The following is a 19,517-nucleotide window of genomic DNA, read 5'->3' as shown; positions in this document are numbered from 1 at the left end:
TCTCTTCTAACCTAGCTTTGGAAGCCGCACACCATCACATCCAGACCAACCCTGATGACAATGTGGGTGGGGGAGGGGAATTCACTTCCTGAATACCAAGAATCAAGGATCACTGGGGATCGGAGGCTGGCTGCCACACAGGGGAAAGTCACCTTGGGTTAGACATGAAAGAGTGAGATTCAAACAGGGTCTTGAAGAGACTCGGATGACAGGAGAGGTGAGACTAGAGTAGAGATGTGAGCAGGCTACAGGAACAGGTGCAGAAGCTGCAAGGAGCATGGTGTGTCTGGAGGACGATGCAGAGAATCTAGGTTAGACGACTCTGGGAAACAAGGTCAAGATTGGACTATAAAGGATCATGATGGGCAGACTGGGATGGTGAGATCCCCCAAAAGGAGTCATTGAAAGTTCTGTACGGAGGGGCGCCTGGGTGGCGCAGTCGGTTAAGCGTCCGACTTCAGCCAGGTCACGATCTCACGCTCCGTGAGTTCGAGCCCCGCGTCAGGCTCTGGGCTGATGGCTCAGAGCCTGGAACCTGTTTCCGATTCTGTGTCTCCCTCTCTCTCTGCCCCTCCCCCGTTCATGCTCTGTCTCTCTCTGTCCCAAAAATAAATAAACGTTGAAAAAAAAAATTTAAGAAAGTTCTGTACGGAACAGGGACCATGGGAGGCTCAGACTCTTACTACCTGGGTATCTTGAGTGGGTCACTTCAACCCTTTAGAGCTCAGTGGCCACATCAGTAAAATGGACATCATGAATGGGTTTGTATGTGTGAAATAGGTGGCTGACAAGAAAGCAGTAGGTTTTGATTATTGAGTGATCACCATTTGCAGCCAGCCCTTCCTAGGAGTCCTGACACTCAGGTGGTGTGAAACACATCAGGGCTCTTCCTCTTCCCTGTGTTGGAATAGCAAACAGCCTCCTGAGGCTGAAACCAGGCGCCTTCCACTACTGAAGAGTCTCCCCCATGGCCTGCCTTTGTAGCCGCAGGAATTATGGTACATGGGTGCTGGACAGAGTCTGGACCACCCCTAATACCCTACAGTCGTATCCTACAAGACTTGAAGGCAGCCAAAGCCTGTCCTCAGCCAATTCTCATCTGATCCACACACCCACCTACGAGATAGACACCCCAGGGTGGTTAACTCCATTTTACAGACAGGAAACTGAGATAGGATAGTTGAAGAGCCCTACAACGAATCAAAAGTGATCGGACATTACAAAAAAAAACCCCCACAGATTTGGGAGTTTGTGAAAGAAGGGAGAGACTCCAGATCACTCAATATTGTTAATAGGAATGGCTTTAAAAGTCAAATATCGTCTATATCAACAGTGTGTGTAGGGAAATATATCTGTCTTCCACCCCACTAGCAGATCTCCAACCCCCTCTTGGAAAGAACCAGTAGCCAGTTTTTAGAGGGTGTCTTTCCAAAGATAGCCAGGCATCTGCGAACAGATATGTGGATGTGGTCATCCTTTGCCTTCCAAACATGGTAACAAACCACGTGCTCCGTAGTATGCTTTGCAATTAAATCTGAGAGACGGTTCTCTATATTGCCGTGCACAGACATGCCTCATTCGTCTCAAGGGCTGCGTAAAACTCCACCATGCGTCTAGGCAGCCCCCCGTCGCTGAACATATCGTTCGCTTCTAGTCTTTGCTTTCAGAATCAGTGCTGCAGGGATGATCTTTGTACATAAGTTGGACACATGTGATAATAGAACTATAAGATGGGGGCACCTGGCTGGCTCAGTTGAGCATCTGACTCTTGATTTCAGCTCAGGTCATGTCCTCATGGTCATGAGATGGAGCCCTGTGTTGGGCTCTGTGCTGGGCATGGAACCTGCTTAGGATTCTCTCTCTCCTTCTCCCTTTTCCCCTCTCCCTCTCACACTTTCTCTCTCTCCACCCCCCCAAAAAAATATATATTTATATTTATATTTATATTTATATTTATATTTATATTTTTATATAGATGATAAATATCTATAAGGGAAATTTCTCGGTCATCAGAATTTTTTATTTTTGCCCATCTGACACGAAAATTAAAATCTCTTTATATTTCATCTTTATGTATTTAATGCTGAATGATATTGAGCACTTTTCACATATTTAAAAACTGTATTTCCGGGCGCCTGGGTGGAGCAGTCGGTTAAGCGTCCGACTTCAGCCAGGTCACGATCTCGCGGTCCGTGAGTTCGAGCCCCGCGTCAGGCTCTGGGCTGATGGCTCAGAGCCTGGAGCCTGTTTCCGATTCTGTGTCTCCCTCTCTCTCTGCCCCTCCCCCGTTCATGCTCTGTCTCTCTCTGTCCTAAAAAAATAAATAAACGTTGAAAAAAAAATTAAAAAAAAAAACGGTATTTCCTTTCCTGTGATCTTCCTATTCATGTTTTGTTTTGTTTTGTTTTTTTTTGCCAAATTCTCTAGCAAGCTGTAGAGAGCTTTTGCCGATTTAATATACTGTCTCTTTACAAAGGAAATTAGCCCTTCATCATGTTTTGCAAATATTTTTCCCAGTTTGTGCTTTGATTTTGTTATGGGATTCTTTTTTCTCTTGTAAGTTTTTATTTATTTATTTTGAGAGAGAGAGAGAGAGAGAAAGAGAGAACACGAGCAGGGGAGGGGCAGAGGGGCGGAGGGAGAGAGAGAGGAAGAGAATCCCAAGCAGGCTCCGTGCTGCCAGCTCAGAGTCCGATGGGGGGGCTCAAACCCACAAACCATCAGATCATGGCCTGAGCTGAGCTCAAGAGTCAGACGCTTAACTGAGCCATCAGGCACCCCTATTTTGTTACGGGATTCTTGATGTGCCCCAAATTTTAAGTCATTAATTCATCAAATTTACCAATCTGTTGTGGCTTCTGGAGTTTCTGTGTTACTTAGACAGGCATTTCCTTTTGAGATTATAAACTCATCCTCCAATATTTCCTTTTCATTATTTTTTTTTTAAACTTTTAAGTTGTTGCCGTACCTGTCATTTATCTTGGCGTTAGGAGTGAGGAAGAGATCCAAGTTTTGTTTTGTTTTGTTTCCCATATGATTTGGCCAAGTTGTCCCAATCCCTTTTATTGAAAATTTCATCTTAAAATGGACATTGAGCTGCCCCCTTTATTGTATGCTTAATTTATATAGATATGAATTTATATGAGTCTATTTATGGACTGTCTATGACTTTCTATTGATCTCACTGTTCAGGATCCAGTACCAAATATTTTATTTTTATGGCTTTATCATGTGTTTTCCTATCTGGTAAGGTTAGTCTCTCTACTCCCGCTACTCATCCTTTTCAAAACGCTCTCAGCTATTCTTAAATGCTTATTTTTCTGCATGAACGTTAGAGTCAGCTTATCTCATTTCAATCGAAATTCTTGTTGATATTTTTATTGGGATCGTATTGCATTTATTGAACAATTTAGGGGGCAGTGGCATGACTCCAACATCGTAGCTCCCTAGCCAAGAGCAGCGTATATCTTTCCACTTAAGTACTTCTAAAAAGCGCTTCGGTCATGGTTTTAAACTTTCTTTGTATGGATCTTGCACATTTCTTATGAGCTTATGCCTAGGTGTTACATCTACTTTTGTTGCCAAGTAAATGGGCTCCTCTAACATATTTTTGAACTTGTCCATTGTTTATATAGGAAAGTATCCAATCGTATCCTCTGCAAATAATGGGGTTTTTTGCCAGCTCTCTTCTAACTTTTTAACCTTATAATTCTTATTCAATATGTTTGATCTTGAGACTTCAAAGGGGGACCAGACTTCCTTAGGTGCGAGGAAATCACTGAGCCCTTTCCAGCTCATCAGTAGGTCAGCCAGGCTTCTTTGGGCTGGGGGCTGCTTGGGGGGGGAGGGGTGCGGTGAAGATTCTTGTGCCTTGAGAATATTTTCAGTGCCATTTGTGATATTCTGGAGATCAAAACTCTCAGTGCAGATGGAGAACGAGTGTTGGTGGGTGACGCAGGGCAGGGTGAGTGTTGGGCTTGGGGCAGTTACTCTGGAAGGCTCTGGCAGGGGAGGCACCTCCCCAGAGGCTGTGAAAGACCCCAGTCCTTAGTGCCGGGCTCCTGTGGCTGAGGACGAACATGGCGGAGGGGAGAAAGCCTCGTGTTCCTTCAGATTTGCACTGGGGAAACCAAACGTACGGGGAAGGCTGGACTCCCGGGGCGGTGCTCACAGCCTCACACCATTATGTAGTCTCTCCGTCACAACAGCCTGGCACTGGGCTCCTGCCCAGACAGCTGTGTGGCCTGGACAGCCACCTATCACTTATTGGCCTCACATTCCTGATCGTAGGACCCAGACCACACTGGATTCCTTCTTGGTTCCTGTTTCTGTCTGATATTTTGCAGTGGGTCAGTCTCACTGCTCGGTAAGGCCAGAAGCCCCTCAAAAGTAGGTGAGGTCTTGCTTAAAACCCCACGCTGTGTGAAGCCCAGGTCAAGCACACGATGAGTAATCGGTGACCTTTGTGGCTTGATTAACTGATGTTCCACTAGGAAACCACTCATGACAAATGATTTCCACTCACCTCCTAATTGTCCTTGCTTTGGAAAGGGCTCCTGGAACCGAACAGCCATCAGCTTCCGCAGCGGGCAAGGAAGCACATTCTAGTAGAGGAGGGACTAGGCTGGAGAATAAATAGGAAAAGGAAAGGCTTGGACTTTCCCAGTGCAATAAAAGTTCCGTATAATAACATTATATGCAACTGTGCAATTAAGCCTGAAAATTGCAAGCTTCCAGTTTGTTTTTCCCAGCCAAACACCAGGCGGTTCTGGTGGCGGATGCCGTCTGCTTAGAAGAAAGGAGCGAGACCCGAGGCAAATCTGAGGTTTCACTTCCTTTGGAAAACAGAGGCAGGGCTGGGATCCTTGAGGCCATCCAGCTGGGCGGCTGATCTGGGCCCCGTCTGCACATTGAAGCGGACGGCAGGGAGGCAGAAGGCATAACTAGGACGTCTTCCATCTGGGCCGAGGCCTGGCAGTGTGATTCTGCCCTCCTGCCTCCCGCAGCCCCCACCTCCGCTGGAGCCTCTCCCCACCCAGGCCCACCCGTGGTCTGGTGCACAGAGAAGGGCAGGCGCGTGCCTGTGAGTGACGGGAGCTGCTTCAGGGCTCAGAACATACGTTCTCCTAGCTGACTTCCGGCTGCCCTGTCCGCTCTGGGACTGCCTGTCGCTGACACCAACCTCAAATGCGGTGGCGGGCAGGTTCCTCTCCCTTCCAGAACCTTCTCTGACTTCCGCCCCATGGCCTCTTACACAGTCCCAACGTTTGTGAGGCCTCGCCTCCCTGCCCCGCCCCCGCCTCCGTCCCCCCAAGACCCCCGAAGAGTGAGCGGCCGCCACGGAACCCAGCGCCCCGCTGCCCGTCGCTCCTGTCTTGATAAGCTCCAGCTTCGGTGCCCTCGCGCGCCGCACACTCTTCTCTCTGCCAGAATGTTCTGCTTTCCCTGCCCCACACCGCGGCTGCCCAGGGCCTCGGAGCTCAGCGCCCCCACTTTGCTGCCGGAGTACCCTCCCTGACCCCAGCCCCCAGGGGACCTGTCCACACCTCTGGGCTAGCACTCGGCACTGTCCGGTGTTCGGTATTAGCGTTAAGTCTGTACTGTGAGTTCTTACTGCCAGGAAATCCAGCCTTCCCTCTCTGCCCTGGGCAGAACGGGCAAACTCCACCAGCTGCGAGGCAGCCTTGCAGCCTGCTCAAGACACGTGGGGCTCAGCGGCCTGGGTTCACATCCCAGCTCTACCTCAGTCTCCCCGTTTGAAAAATTGGGTAAACGATGATGGCACCAGCTCCCTCGTGGGGTTTTTGAGAGGATTAAATGAGAGAATCGTATAAAATATTTAGGGCAGCGACTGGCGCCGAATGGTTACTCTGTACATCTCAGTTACGGGTTTGATTCCCTTGATGTCAGTTGGAGGAAGCTCCGAATTAACCCTTTGTCTCCCGTAGACTGCTTCTCTGTCAATCTGCCTCCCTGTCTGTGCCCCGGCGTCCTCCCACAGGGCCCGAGAGGTTGTTGGTAATGAATTAGTGAACATTCTGGAGAAGCAGCTTCCATTCTCTGCCCCGGCCACTGCACAGCTCCGGAACCGTCGTTGGCCACCTGTCTGACAGTCAGGAAGATAAATACAGTCAGTCTCCTCGCCCTCCCTTAGGGGAGGGTGAGGGAACACAGCAGGCACTTTTTACCAACCTGTAGAGTCTCCCCTCACTCTGGGCAGAGGGGGCAGGTGGACAGGATCCAGAAACAGTTGGGCGCAGCAGCCCCAAGATGGCAGAAGTTGAGCTGTCCATAACCTTGGGGTCCAAAGGTCAACCCTGGAGCCGAAATATTTAAGTGGGTGAGCTGGAAGACAGCATAGAACCATCAAGTCTGAGGGCAGCAGCCTCCTGGGCTTCCGTTAAAGAAGAAGCTGACGCTCAGAGAGGGAACTTGGCTGGTCCAAGGTCACCTGTAACTCAGCGGCAGAGCAGAGACCAATGGTAAGCGCAGGCTTTAACTGGACTCCCTCCCCAAAAGGGGCCAGCCCCGCCCTGCAGACGTCACACCTCCCCACGGCTCAGCCCTAACTCCTCATGCTCTTTCGAAAGACTGACTTTGGCCTTTCTCTACCCCAGCTATGTCCCTCTCGCCTGCCTCCAGCTTTCTTTCTTTCCCACTCTAAGTCCCCTGACTCAGAGGCAACGGTGCAGCACGGGGGGCCCTTGGCACGTGGGTCAGGATGATGTACAGGCAGAGCACACTCAGAGGCCGGCCACCCCGGCAGCCACCTTGGTGCCTTCTAGAAGAGACACTGAAACATCCCCAGGAAGGGTCGAAATCGGGGCTCAACCCAAGAATCCACACACAGCCCCTTAAATAGCAACATCTAAATCATTCCCACCCCACCCCCCACCCCCTCAGGAGACAGCCTCTTTGGACAGAAATGCTAAAGACAAGAGCGCTCCCAGCGTGCTCGTGTGTCCCCCCCCCCCCCATGTGTTTGTCCCCTGCTGATGCCGGTTTCAGGGAGCCAAGCAGACCAACCAGCATACCTGAAAAGGCAGCCAGAGGCAGCTGAGACTCTGAAACTCCCTGACATGGGGCCTGGAGCTGTTTAGGGGGGGACGAGTGATTTATTTTATTATCTAGATTTTCAGTAGTTTAATAAGGTTTAATAAGCCTCCCAAGGAGTTTTCTGGCTCAGGAAATCGCCTGTAATAAACACAAGTAGTAAATCCCTTATTTTGAACATAAAGAGGTGTGCAATTTTTCTTAGAAGAAAACAAGTGTTCCCTGGCCCCCCTTCGCCTCACCCTCTAGTAAATAAAGGATGAATAAATAATTAAAGAACAGCAGCTTGAAGGGGCACCACTTTATTTGTCCAACCCAGACTCCCCCGGGCCAGCCAGCCAGTGCTCCGGCCGTCAGCAGGGGACCCTCCTGCTCTCCCGACCCTCAGCCCCTCCAGCCTGCCTCTCTCATTGTGTTCCTGAGGCCACACGGCCCCTTAGAGAACCCGCTCTTTCGATCTTGTCAGCAAGGTTACTGCAGAGCAGTAGAAGTGGCCTTGGTGGGGGGGGGGGGGGGGGGCGGAAATATGTGAGTTCTTCAACAGTCTTGTAACCACATTGCTTTATGACCTGGACCTCGGTTTACTTCTGTCTCTGTATCCGTAAAATGGGTACAGCACCAAGGAGGTGAATGTACTTTGCAAAGTAAAAGGCCCCTCGGGCGGGGGGCTGTGGGCTGTGGCCCCTGCAGACCCAGATGCTCGCAGGCTGCTGCTATGAAGAAGAGGGGGTTCCTCCAGGGAGTAACTGGACAGCTCTGACACTCATTCACCCCTGTCCCCCCTCCATCACCGAAGACCAGTGCAGAGCCGCCCCTCGTTCCTCCTTGCCCATCTCTCAAGCCACCCTCCTGGGTACCCCTCAAGTCTGTCCCTAGAGTATGCTTCACGTCTATAAGAATTTAAGGGACGAGAAGCCCACCCTGGCTTTTGTCCCTACTCCAGCTCCTACGAGGGGTCCTAGACCTCGTTCTGATCAAACCAACGCAGGGGGCAGGGGGAGACGGCGGTGGTGAGGGGGGGTCGTTGGCAAGGGATGCAGCCTGATACAGTGGATGGAGGCTGGGCTAGGAGGCAGGAGGTCTGGGGTCTCTGTCACTCACCTCGCTCTGTGACGTCGGGCAAGTGTGTTCACCAGCATGAGCTGGGGTTTCTCATTAGCAAAATGGGCCGAGTAATTCCTTCTGTACCAAGGATCCTAGGGAAACGTATGCAGAAAAGCAGATGTGGACAAGCCTCTCAGAATATAGAACTCAACAGGCCTGAAGCTTTGTTAACTCGGGGGCCTCAGCAGAGAACTGTGAAACAGGGCAGGTGGGGCCGGCTTCTCCTCCTGGGGTGCTCCGGCAGGCTGGAAGTTGAAGTAGCCCTTCCCAGCCTCCCAGCCCACATGTCTGGCCCCAGCTTCTGGGGCAGCCGAGGCCCCGGGGCATCCCGGGGCCATGGGGTGTGGCTGCGCCCGCTCAGGGGACCTGCCAAGGGCTGGGTGGGGCGCGCCCAGCAGAGGTCTGCGGGGCTGGCCAGCTGCTTGGGCCAGGCCTCCTTGTGCCTCTTTTGCCCTGGCCCACCGGCCCCTTGCAGAATTCAGTGCCTACACAGACCACAGGGAGTAAGAACCGGCTCACAGGATGCAGGTGTCCACTGCCCAGCCTCATTCCCAGGTCTGGAAGAAAAAGCCACATCCCTCCTCTGCCCCTGTACAGCCCCCTCGCCCTCACCGCAGCCACCAATTCTGCCAGGTGGCTTTGAAGCTCCATGCCCAGGCAGGGGAGGAGCTGGGACTGGAGACCAGTGGGGCCACTCCCGGGGCAGCGGCAGCCTGCCACTGCTGGGGCCAGCCTGCCCTGGGGGGTTGGCAGATGGAAGCATCATCCTGAGCCCCAGATTTGCTGAACCGAGCTTTGTGACTTAGGGCAGGTCACATAGCCTCTCTGATCCCCATCAAATGGGGATCATAATAAGGATGAAATGAATGAGTGCACGTGCCTTACGAATGACAGGGCTCTGATCAAATGTTAGATGTCCCCAAGGCAGAGGGTTCAAGCCACCCCACTGCCGTTTGTGACTTCAGGTCTGTCCCCACTCTGTATTTGAACTGATCTCATTCATTCAGCATCTACTATGTTCCCGTTTGATGGCATCCTGGGAATGATACAGACATATGAGGATCAGACCCTGCCTGGAGCAGGTGAGATCTAGGCAGTTACTTCCCTCCAAACCGAGGGCGGCAGGAGTGTGTAATCTGCCTTCCACGCACCTCACGTTCCTAGGAAAACTAGTCCGAGAACGTGGGTCCCCGACTAGCTGGGCAACTCTGCACCTCGCAGGGGGCACTGTAGCCTATCAGGGGAGTAGAGGCTGGGGCATCAGAACACCCTGATGCTAGTTCTGACCCTGGCACTAATTTGCTGTGCGACCTTGGGCAAGGCTCCTGTTTGTGCCTCATTTTTCTCATCTGTAACATGGGCATATTTATGTCAGCCTTGCCTGCCTGATGGCTTAGAAGTACGAGACAGGAGGCATGGAAGGACCTTGGAAGGTGATGATGCCCTCCGCATGCCAGGGGTGGCCCTGGGAGCACGTAAGTGTCCTTCTCAGGATATCTTTAGGAGAAGTGCTTAAATAGTGTGGACTTCTAGGAAACTATGCAGAAGGCACAGTAGTTCCCAGTACGGTCCTACTTCCCTTTGCCAAGACATCAGTGCAAGGTCCGTGTCCTTCCTGGACTTCATAATTGCTGACACGTAATTGTTGAGCCCCTACTATGTACCAGGAGGCCCTTTATGTGCCTCACCTCATTTGACCCATAGGATGAGTCTGTGAGGTAGACAGGACTATCATCCCCATTGTACAGATGAGGAAACTGAGCTCGAGAAGGGTCCTACCAGGTCCCAGAGGCCATCAGTGGGGAAGCAGGGACAGGGACCCAGGCAGTCTGAGAACAGGGCCTCACCCCCCACCACTCCGAGTAGGCCTCCTATTGTCAGGTGGCCATCAGTCAACTTCAGGCGCATGCCTGGCTGAGAATAGCTTCTTGTATGATCCCACTTGGAATCCAGGTTAAACACTTTCAGAGGGGATTCTGGACATCCAAAGCCTTCCGGATCCAAATAACATTGCCATTGCCCCTCTGCCCAGTGAAATCCTTTCTATCCTGTGCAGCACAGACAGGCCCCTCCTCCTGAAAGCCTAGCCTGATTGCCTGGTGTCTGGAGCCTTCCTGTCCATACCTTTCATTTGTATTTGATACCGAGATCCCTGATATGCATGCAGCCTTCCCACCACCCGCCCCCATGTCCACATCCCTCACCCCGGGCTCCGAGAAATCTCTAAAGTGAGAGACAACCGTTGGGGAGAAGGGTTCAAATCCCAAACTGGACTTTGTGGGAGGCAGTGTGTAAAGGGGAATGGAGAGGAGTGTTGGCACCGGAGGCAGCTGGGCTCCAATCCCACGTCACATTTGCTGGCTTGTGGCGTTGGCAGGCCACTGACCCCCTCCATGCCTGTTTCTTCCTCTCTTAATTGGAGGTGATGATATGAAATATGTACCTCTCAGAACTGTGTCAGTTGAGGAAGGATTAGAAGTGCAATGGGCGACATGTTACAAGCAGTCCATAAATGGTCGTTGGGATCGATCATTAGCGCGAATGCTAGCTGGCGTGCTTGACTGATTGGGTTATTAGAAGAGGACACAGAATAACACAAAAATTCAAGCGCCTTCCAGTCGCCCTACCCCCACCACTTCTTGGTTTCTCTTGGAGGAGCACCTCCTCCCCTCTTCAGAGGGCATGACCGCCTCTCCTGGTGGGGGTGGTGGGGGGAGCAGGTGTGTACCTGGGGTGGGTAATGTTCTCATTCTGCAGTTGAACAAACAGAAGCCCAGAGGTGAGAAACGCTGCTTTGGTCAGACAGGGCTACTCAGACATACCTGAGCTCTAGAGCCTTTTCCCAAGGCAGAGGCCCAGGGGAGGTCTTCTGGGATAATGACCACACTGGAGAAGGTTCCGCCCACCCTGCATTCTTCCTCTTTCACCTCCTCCCTCCATCTCCAAGCCCCTCTTCCCCTCTCTCCCGCCCCTTTCTTTCTGGCCTGTGTGTGTGTGTGTGTGTGTGTGTGTAATTGTCTTTCCTGAGTGTGTTATTCTTGGAGACAGGACTGCCCTGTCTCCGGAGATGGGAGGAAGAGGCTGGAGGGCCTGGGCGGGAAGGTGGGGGTGTGGCGTGGCCTTCCCTTGGGGACCGTGCTGTCTGCAGGCCCTCCAGGGCATGGGAATCTTAGGGTCACTAGGGAAGCTCCCAGGGTGCACGGAGGGGGCACTTTTTCCCAAAGAGACAATGAAACAGCAAGTGGCAGACCTGCCTCCTGCCTGGTAAAACAGCCCCCAAGACAGGATTACATCCGCCCCTCCAGGAATGCGATGGGACGAAGGCTCAGAACCCAGACGCGGCGAGAAGTCGCTGCTGGGCAGGCCGGCCTTCGTGCCCAGGGTCACCCGGGCCTGTTACCGCCTCCTCATTTCTCCATTCTGCACCTGTAGCTTCTCAAAGTCATGACAGCACTTATCAGGTTTTCCATGACTCGTCGAGGACGAGATGAAGAGGCAGAAGCCCAGAGAGGCAGAGGGGCCCCCCAAAGTCACACAGCGATGGGTTCCTGATTTCTAGTCCCAGCAGACATGCTCCCAGAGCACACGAGATGGGACATTTAGCATAGGGACGGCCACTCTGCTCTCCTCGGTGGGCTCCAATGAGACACTGACCACCGACCCACAGTTCCATGGGTCGCATCTCCTCTGTTTTAAAAGGTTGGGGGAAAGCTTAAAGAATTGTAAGAATTTTCTCTGGAAAACGTTGAAAACATTTTTCGTCTTTAGAGGAATAAGCCCTTAGCAAGCAAGAAAACTTGGCTCTCTGTAAAGAACCGACTTCCTGGGGTTTTACTGATTTGGACATTTTACTTAGCAGTCGAAGTTTCATTTACAAACCATCGTCTGAGATGAGAAGGTGTTTCTAAGCACGAGGACCCTGCTGCCCATATGGTGCTTGGTGGGAATTTGGAAAAGGTGCCATTTCCTCAATATGTCTACTTGTATCTATCGAAATCATCTCGTAATTCGCTGGTTTTGTTAGACTGGAGCATCTTAACTGCCATCTGCCGGACAATTGTCATGCTAACGATCACACGTCTACAATGCGCGTGAAGTCAGCGGGGGGGGGGGGGGGGGGGGGGGGCCTGTGTGGTGACCTGTTGCCGCGTAACAAGTCACCCTAGAATTTAGAAATTTCAAACGAGAGTAAACATTTGCTGTCTCACAGTCAGGATCTCGGGAGCACCTCTGCTAAAGGACCCTGGTTCCATATCTTTCAGGGAGTTGTATCTCCCTGGATGATAGGATGTCAGTGTGGCTGCCATCATCCGAAGGCTTGACTGGGGCTGAGTGACCCGCTCTCGCCGTGGCTCATTCACCCAGCTGGTGAGCTGGGGCTGGCTGCTGGCAGGAAGCCACAGTCTTGCCACGTGTACCTCCCCATAGGGCTGCTTGTGTGTCCCCATCACACGGCAGCTGGCTTCCCACCCCCCACCCCGACCCGCCCAGGATGTCTCTCACGACCACACCATCAGGTCCACAAATCTCATCGGTTACACAGGTCAGCCGTATTCACGTGGAAGGGGGCCACACGAGGGCATGGATCCTTGCGACCAGGAGGCAAGAATCATGGGGTGGGGGGACATCTTCGAGTCTGCCTTTAGAGGGGGTGCCACTGTGTCGTGAACCACCTGCACCGTGGTAATTTCAGCGCTCGGAGCCCCTGCCCCAGACCTTCACCAGCTGTGTGCCAAGACTGTGCCGAGCATTGTAATGACAGCCCGCCCTCCAGCAGCTCACAATCTAGCAGAAATGGCAAGACGCATAACATAAGTTATAGCACAAGCAGCGTGAAATAAACAGTAGGAGGCATCAGGGGTTCGAGAGATCTAAAGGCGGGAGAGGCCCGGCATCTGAACTGAGGGACGGGGGAAGTCTTGAAGTGTGGGTGGGATGCGGCCCCCTAGAGGTGAAGGATGTCGGAGACGCAAGATGTTGGGTGTTCTCCAACCAGGACCTCAGTGTGAGCAAAGCCATGGGGGGCTGCGAAGCAGGATTCGTGTTGGGGGATTAGAGGGAAGGGGGTACCGGGGAATGACGTGGGGCACATTGAGAACAGCGCTGTGGGCAGTCAGCATATCCAGGTAGGCGGTGCTCGGAAGACGGGATGGGAAGGCCTGATGGGGCCTCAGCTCCATCACCTCCCCTCGCCCTCTCCCCGTCCCCTGGCGGAGCTTTGCCAGAACCACCAGGGGAGGCTGCCCGGGGAGCAAGTAGGCGAGCCACTGAACCCACTCTGAGAAAAGCCACGACCTGGGGCTTGCTTGGGAAGTCTTCCTGACGCTGCAGTTCCTGAGGCTGGCCAGGCTTTCACCTGCCCGCTGCCCCTGCCTGCTCGCCCCTCATGGGGAGGCAGGGCCGCTCTCTCCTGCTGACCCAAATCCTTCCCACCCTCCTCCCCAAAGGCACCCCTGAGCATCTCTGGATGCCCGGAGTCTGGGCCACTCAGGCCACAGCAAGGACTGCTGGCCATTTTTGGTTGCCTTTGTGAAGCAGAGGCAGGAGGTAGATTGGCTGTGGCCGAGAGCATGGCCCGAGGAGCCAGACTTCAGACTCAGATCTTTCCGCCGTTACTTCGTCTCTGTGATTTATCCTTTTGTGCCTTCTTTACCTCCTCTGTGAGATAGAAATAGTGATAATAATAGGAGCTATACCCCAGTGATCGTGAAGATGAGCAGGCCTGAGGGCAGATGATGACTCTGATCCCTCATCTGGGAACCCCATTGTTTAGGGCGGGCACTTGGCCTGCAGAGAGAAGGTGTTGGCCAAGGTTGGCCCAGCCCTAAGTCCTCCCAGTCTGCCCTATGAGGCCTGAGTGTCTGAAGCGGAAGGCTGGGGCCAGGGGGATGGGGACCAGTGTCCTCAGGTCCCCTTACTCACTGCACGGGAGGTCATGTTGCACCTGGCTGCAACAAAGCATCCTTCCGGGGGCCGTAATAGAAACGGCAGCCCCGAAGAAGCACCTAGCCTCAACGCTTGCCCTGGCTTCTCAAGCTTTTCCTCTGGCTCCCACCATTACAACAGGAAAGCCTGGGGTGTAAGGGAAGGAGGGAGCCTCAGAACACTCTCTGCAGCACAGATAGCTGAGGCCTGCAGCATGGGGATGCCCTCCCTGGTCAGAGAGGAAGAGGGGAGTCCTACACAGGACCGCCGAGGGATCTGAGCCCCCCAAAGGGATGCAGCAGTGAAATGGTGTTTCAGTGGACAAGAACCACGTTAAATGGGGCCATTCAGAGCAGAACTTGGCCCCCCAGACCTAGAGCACCTTGATGGGTCTGCCCACTTTGCACTTGCTGTTCCCACTGTTCCCTACAGCATCCTATGACTGGATCCTTCTTGCCATCCAGGCCTCAGCTCAAATGACACCGCCCAAGGAGACCTTCTCTGACCACTCTGACTAAAGTAGCCTCCCTCTTCCCACCACCTCACCCACTACTATAGACAGATGATAAGAGTCATTCACTAGGGTGCAAGGAGATCTATTTATTGGTTTAAGTTATTTCCTACCATTTGACTCTTTTAATTAAACTTTCTCTTTTTGACATAACTTGTCAACTCACGCGTAGTTTTTTTAAAATAGAAATCTAGCTTATTTTAAAGTTTACTTATTTGTGAGAGAGAGAGATAAACACGAGCAGGGGAGGGGCAGAGAGAGGGAGACACAGAATCCAAAGCAGGCTCCAGGCTCCGAGCCGTCAGCACAGAGCCCGACGCAGCGCTCGAACTCACGAGCTGCGAGATCATGACCTGAGCTCAAGTCGGGTGCTTAACCAACTGAGCCACCCAGGCGCCCCAATTCACATGTAGTTTTAAGAAATAATCCAGGGGCGCCTGGGTGGCTCAGTCGGTTGGGCGGCTGACTTCGGCTCAGGTCATGATCTTGCAGTCGGTGATTCGAGCCCCGCGTCGGGCTCTGTGCTGATAGCTCGGAGCCTGGAGCCTGTTTCGGATTCTGTGTCTCCCTCTCTCTGACCCTCCCCCGTTCATGCTCTGTCTCTCTCTGTCTCAAAAATAAATAAACGTTAAAAAAAAAAAATTTTTTTTTTAAAAAGAAAAAAAAAAGAAATAATCCAGACATCCCATGTACACTTTACCCAGTTTGCCCCGACGGTAGCATCTTTCAAAATCCCCGTAAAACATCAACTGAGATATTGACCTCCATACACTCAGGATACAGAACAGTCCCGATCGCCAGGAGGGTCCCTCCTGTTGCCCTTTTATAGCCACGCCCACCTCCCTCCTGCCCCACCCCCTCCCTAGCTGCTAGCAACCACTCTCCATTTCTGTAATGATACCACCTCAAGAACACGACGTAAATGACATCATACAGTATGTAACCTGTTGGTGCTGCTTTCTTCACCCTGGCTCATCCAGGCTTTTTTTTTAGGTATCAGCAGCTCATTCCTTTTGTTTGCTGACTAGTATGCCGTGGTGTAGGTGCACTACCACTTGGTGAGCCGGTCACTCGTTGAAGGATCTCTGGACCCTTCGCAGTCATCGACCGTTACCCGTAAAGCTGCCGGGAACATTGGCGTTCGGGTCTTTGCGTGCACCTGCCTTCTTATTTCTTGGGGACAAATGCTCAACGGTGCCTGATCAAGAGCGCTGCGTCATACGGCGGTTACACATCTCGTTTTGTAAGAGACCACGAGGCTGTTTCCTGGGAAGCTCTACCATTCTGTATGTCCACCAGCAATGGATGAGCGATACAGTTTTCCCCACATGCTCACCAGCATTCGGTGTTGTCTCTTTTTATCTTAGCCATTCTGATGGGTGCGTGGGGAGCCCCCGTTTCTCTTTGGTGAATCTTGATATTCCTTTATCACAGCTATGTCTCTGTAAGCTCTGTTAGAGCAGGGGCCTTCTTGGTCTGCTTGCCGTGCACCCCCAGAGGTCAGGGCAGTGCCTGGCACAGGGAGAGACCCAGTGACTATTTAGGGGATGAATGCGTGGCCTGTGGGGGTCCCTGGCCCTTTTGAAGAGGAGGAGGCAGGGCAGCAGCAAGGCCTTCACTCTGGGAAACCTCCTGAGCACCTGCACTCCCCGCCAGGTCCCTGGGGCCTCCAGTCCCCACCCAGGGCACGTATCGTGTGAGTGGCCCTTCTCACTCCTCCACTCCTGCCTTCCCAAAGTGGAAACGTCCGGAAGATGTGTGGGCATCCCCAAAGCTCTTCCCACTGGGGCATGAGGCTTTCAGGCTTTGTTTTCATTTTTGTTTGCTTTTCACTGTCATTGCACCAGGGTAAGGACCAGGCTTTTGCTAGGATTTACGCATGGGCCACAATCGAGCTTTGCCCTAAGCAGAGGGGGTCCTCGATGCCATGGCACAAAAACTGAAGTGGCTTTTTGTCCAGGTTGAATCTGTGGACTTGGGCGATGAGTCTGGCTCCCTGAAGGGAGGTGATGTCCTCTGGTGTCCTCTGTCCTGCCCTTTTCCCTCCCGGTGGCTGTCACTGGCCACACTTCATCCTAAGGGGTCTCAGAAGAGGCTTCTCCCTGCAGGCGATGCGTTTCCCTGAGGGTAACAGAATACAGACACGATAAGTTAACTAACAGCGTACTCGAATTTAATACTGAATTTCAACGTTTACTGACATGTGAAGCAGCTCGCCGATGTACATATATAGCAGGTCAGTATTCAAAAGGAGAAAAAAAAGATCAAGATTTGCAAATGAATAGAAATGCCATCAACTAGAACGAAGCCGGAAGTAAGGTCAGAAGGCAAGACATATGCCTTTAGGCCCCCATTCCTGTGCCGAAAATGGGCCACAAAATTTGGTTGTTAAGATTCCTAGAAGCTGTTACCGGTTTGCTCGGGCCGCGGTAAGCAAGAGCCACAGACTCGGGGGCTTAAACAGCAGAAACCGACTTTCTCACAGTTCTGGAAGTTGGAAGTTCAGGGTCACGGTGTCAGGCCGGTTTGGTTTCTTCTGAGGCCTCTCCCCTTGGCTTATCTTCTCCCTGTGTCTTCACGGGCTCTGCCCTCTGAGTGTCGTGTCCTCCTCCCGTCTTATACGGACACCAGTCATGCTCGATTAGGGCTGACTCACGTGACCTCATTTGATCTTCAGTCACCTCTTTAAAAGTCTTCCCTCCGAAGGGAGTCACATTCTGAGATCCTGAGGCTTAAGGTTCCAGCATACGAGTTGGGGCAGGCAGAGGGGGAACCACAGCGCCGCTCAGAACAATAGCCGATAGTAGCAACATATTCATCCATTACCCGAGTCAGAGGCTTTGTGGAAAACGAAACAAAACAGAGCATTTACCCAGCAGGAGCCCTGAGTGGCGACAGAACATTCCCTTGCTTGGCCCTTGACTGAGGGCCACTCCTGTAGTGCCCAGAGCAGGAAGCGAATTCAGTGGAACCGTGCCCGGAGAAGCTTCCACAGCCTTGGCTAAATGGCGTATACTACCTGCCCATTGAGAAGCCTCAGGCCAAGGGCCTTGGGGGTGCCGGGAGAGGGCCCCGGGGGTACAGTGAAAAGCCGGCCTTGCGCGCTGGGCTCTGAATCGCAGGTGGGGTTTGGCCAGGCCGAGAGGGAGGAGGGTCGGCTTTCTGGTGGAGAGGGAAGCCTTAAGCAAAGGCAGGGGTGCCGTGGCCAGCGCGCCCACCGGCCCGGCGGCCCCCCCTCACCGGCCCCGGAGCTGGGTGTCCCCTCCTGGGACTGTGCCTCTAACCCCTGCCTCCTCTCTGTGCGTCCCTGCAGGGCTCTGGCTGAGAACATGGCCAATGGCATCGACGAACTCATCGGCATTCCCTTCCCCAACCACAGCAGCGAGGTCCTGTGCAGCCTGAACGAGCAGCGGCAGGACGGCCTGCTCTGCGACGTGCTCCTCGTGGTGCAGGAGCACGAGTACCGCACCCACCGCGCCGTCCTGGCGGCCTGCAGCAAGTACTTCAAGAAGCTGTTCACGGCCGGCGCCCTGGCCAGTCAGCCGTACGTCTACGAGATCGACTTTGTCCAGCCCGAGGCCCTGGCTGCCATCCTGGACTTCGCCTACACCTCCACGCTCACCATCACCGCCTCCAACGTCAAGCACATCCTCAACGCCGCCAGGATGCTGGAGATCCAGTGCATCGTGAACGTGTGCCTGGAGATCATGGAGCCCGGCGGGGACGGCGGGGAGGAGGATGACAAGGAGGACGACGACGACGACGAGGATGACGATGACGAGGAGGACGAGGAGGAAGAGGAGGAGGAAGAGGAAGAAGACGAAGATGATGACACCGAAGACTTCGCCGACCAAGAAAACTTGCCCGACCCCCAGGACATCAACTGCCACCAAAGCCCCTCCAAGACGGACCATCTCACGGAGAAGGCCTATTCCGACGCACCCAGGGACTTCCCCGATTCCTTCCAGGCCGGCAGCCCCGGCCATCTGGGCGTCATCCGGGACTTCTCCATCGAGTCCTTGCTGAGGGAGAACCTGTACCCCAAAGCCAACATCACTGATAGGAGACCCTCCTTATCTCCGTTCGCCCCTGACTTCTTCCCGCACCTCTGGCCGGGGGACTTCGGTGCCTTTGCCCAGCTGCCTGAGCAGCCCATGGACAGTGGGCCGCTAGACCTGGTCATCAAGAACCGGAAGATCAAGGAGGAGGAGAAGGAGGAGCTGCCCCCGCCCCCACCGCCCCCCTTCCCCAACGACTTCTTCAAGGACATGTTCCCCGACCTTCCCGGGGGGCCGCTGGGCCCCATCAAGGCGGAGAACGACTACGGTGCCTATCTCAACTTCCTGAGTGCCACCCACCTGGGGGGCCTCTTCCCGCCCTGGCCGCTGGTGGAGGAGCGCAAGCTGAAGCCCAAGGCCTCTCAGCAGTGCCCCATCTGCCACAAAGTCATCATGGGGGCCGGGAAGCTGCCGCGGCACATGAGGACCCACACCGGGGAGAAGCCATACATGTGCAACATCTGTGAGGTCCGCTTCACCAGGTGCGCATCACAGCCCTCAGGCGGGGGACCGGGGGGGGGGGGGGGAAGGGCGGGGGCGGGGTGGCCTGTGAGGACAGCAGAGAGGGACACGGAGGGCTGGGATGGAGGGGAGGCCCAGCCGGACCCCGGATGCATGGCAAGTTTATTCACTAGAAGGCATGCCAGGCCTTCGCTGGTGTGGCGATTTCCAAACTCTCCCTAAGGGGCTAAAATACTGTCTGAGATACACTCTTAGGCGGAAGCACAAGATATAATACAGATGAGGGCAGAGGGGTTCAAGTTCGGTCGGAAGCGAGGGGCCTCAGCTCCTCGCTCGCTTGACCTCCCTTCCCCTTCCCCACTGTGGATCCACGGAAGCCGCTCTGAGGCTCCCCTGTGGAGGGC

General features: G+C 53.6%; 1 protein-coding gene across 6 annotated transcripts in view; it reads left to right on the top strand.

The window, feature by feature from the left end:
• The window catches only part of ZBTB7C (zinc finger and BTB domain containing 7C), a 353,805-nt gene that overhangs the window by 321,952 nt on the left and 12,336 nt on the right, over positions 1-19,517 (top strand). For all 6 annotated transcript variants that reach the window (XM_023241972.2, XM_023241973.2, XM_023241975.2 and 3 more), the window contains one exon: positions 17,907-19,133. In XM_023241972.2, coding sequence (XP_023097740.1) covers positions 17,923-19,133 — 1,211 coding nt within the window. In that variant the 5' untranslated portion in view covers positions 17,907-17,922. The remainder of the gene's footprint in view (positions 1-17,906; positions 19,134-19,517) is intronic.

Source organism: Felis catus, chromosome D3 (genome assembly GCF_018350175.1).
Source record: "Felis catus isolate Fca126 chromosome D3, F.catus_Fca126_mat1.0, whole genome shotgun sequence".
Classification (NCBI taxonomy): Eukaryota; Metazoa; Chordata; class Mammalia; order Carnivora; family Felidae; genus Felis; species Felis catus.
This window is presented reverse-complemented; position numbering and strand designations above follow the sequence as displayed.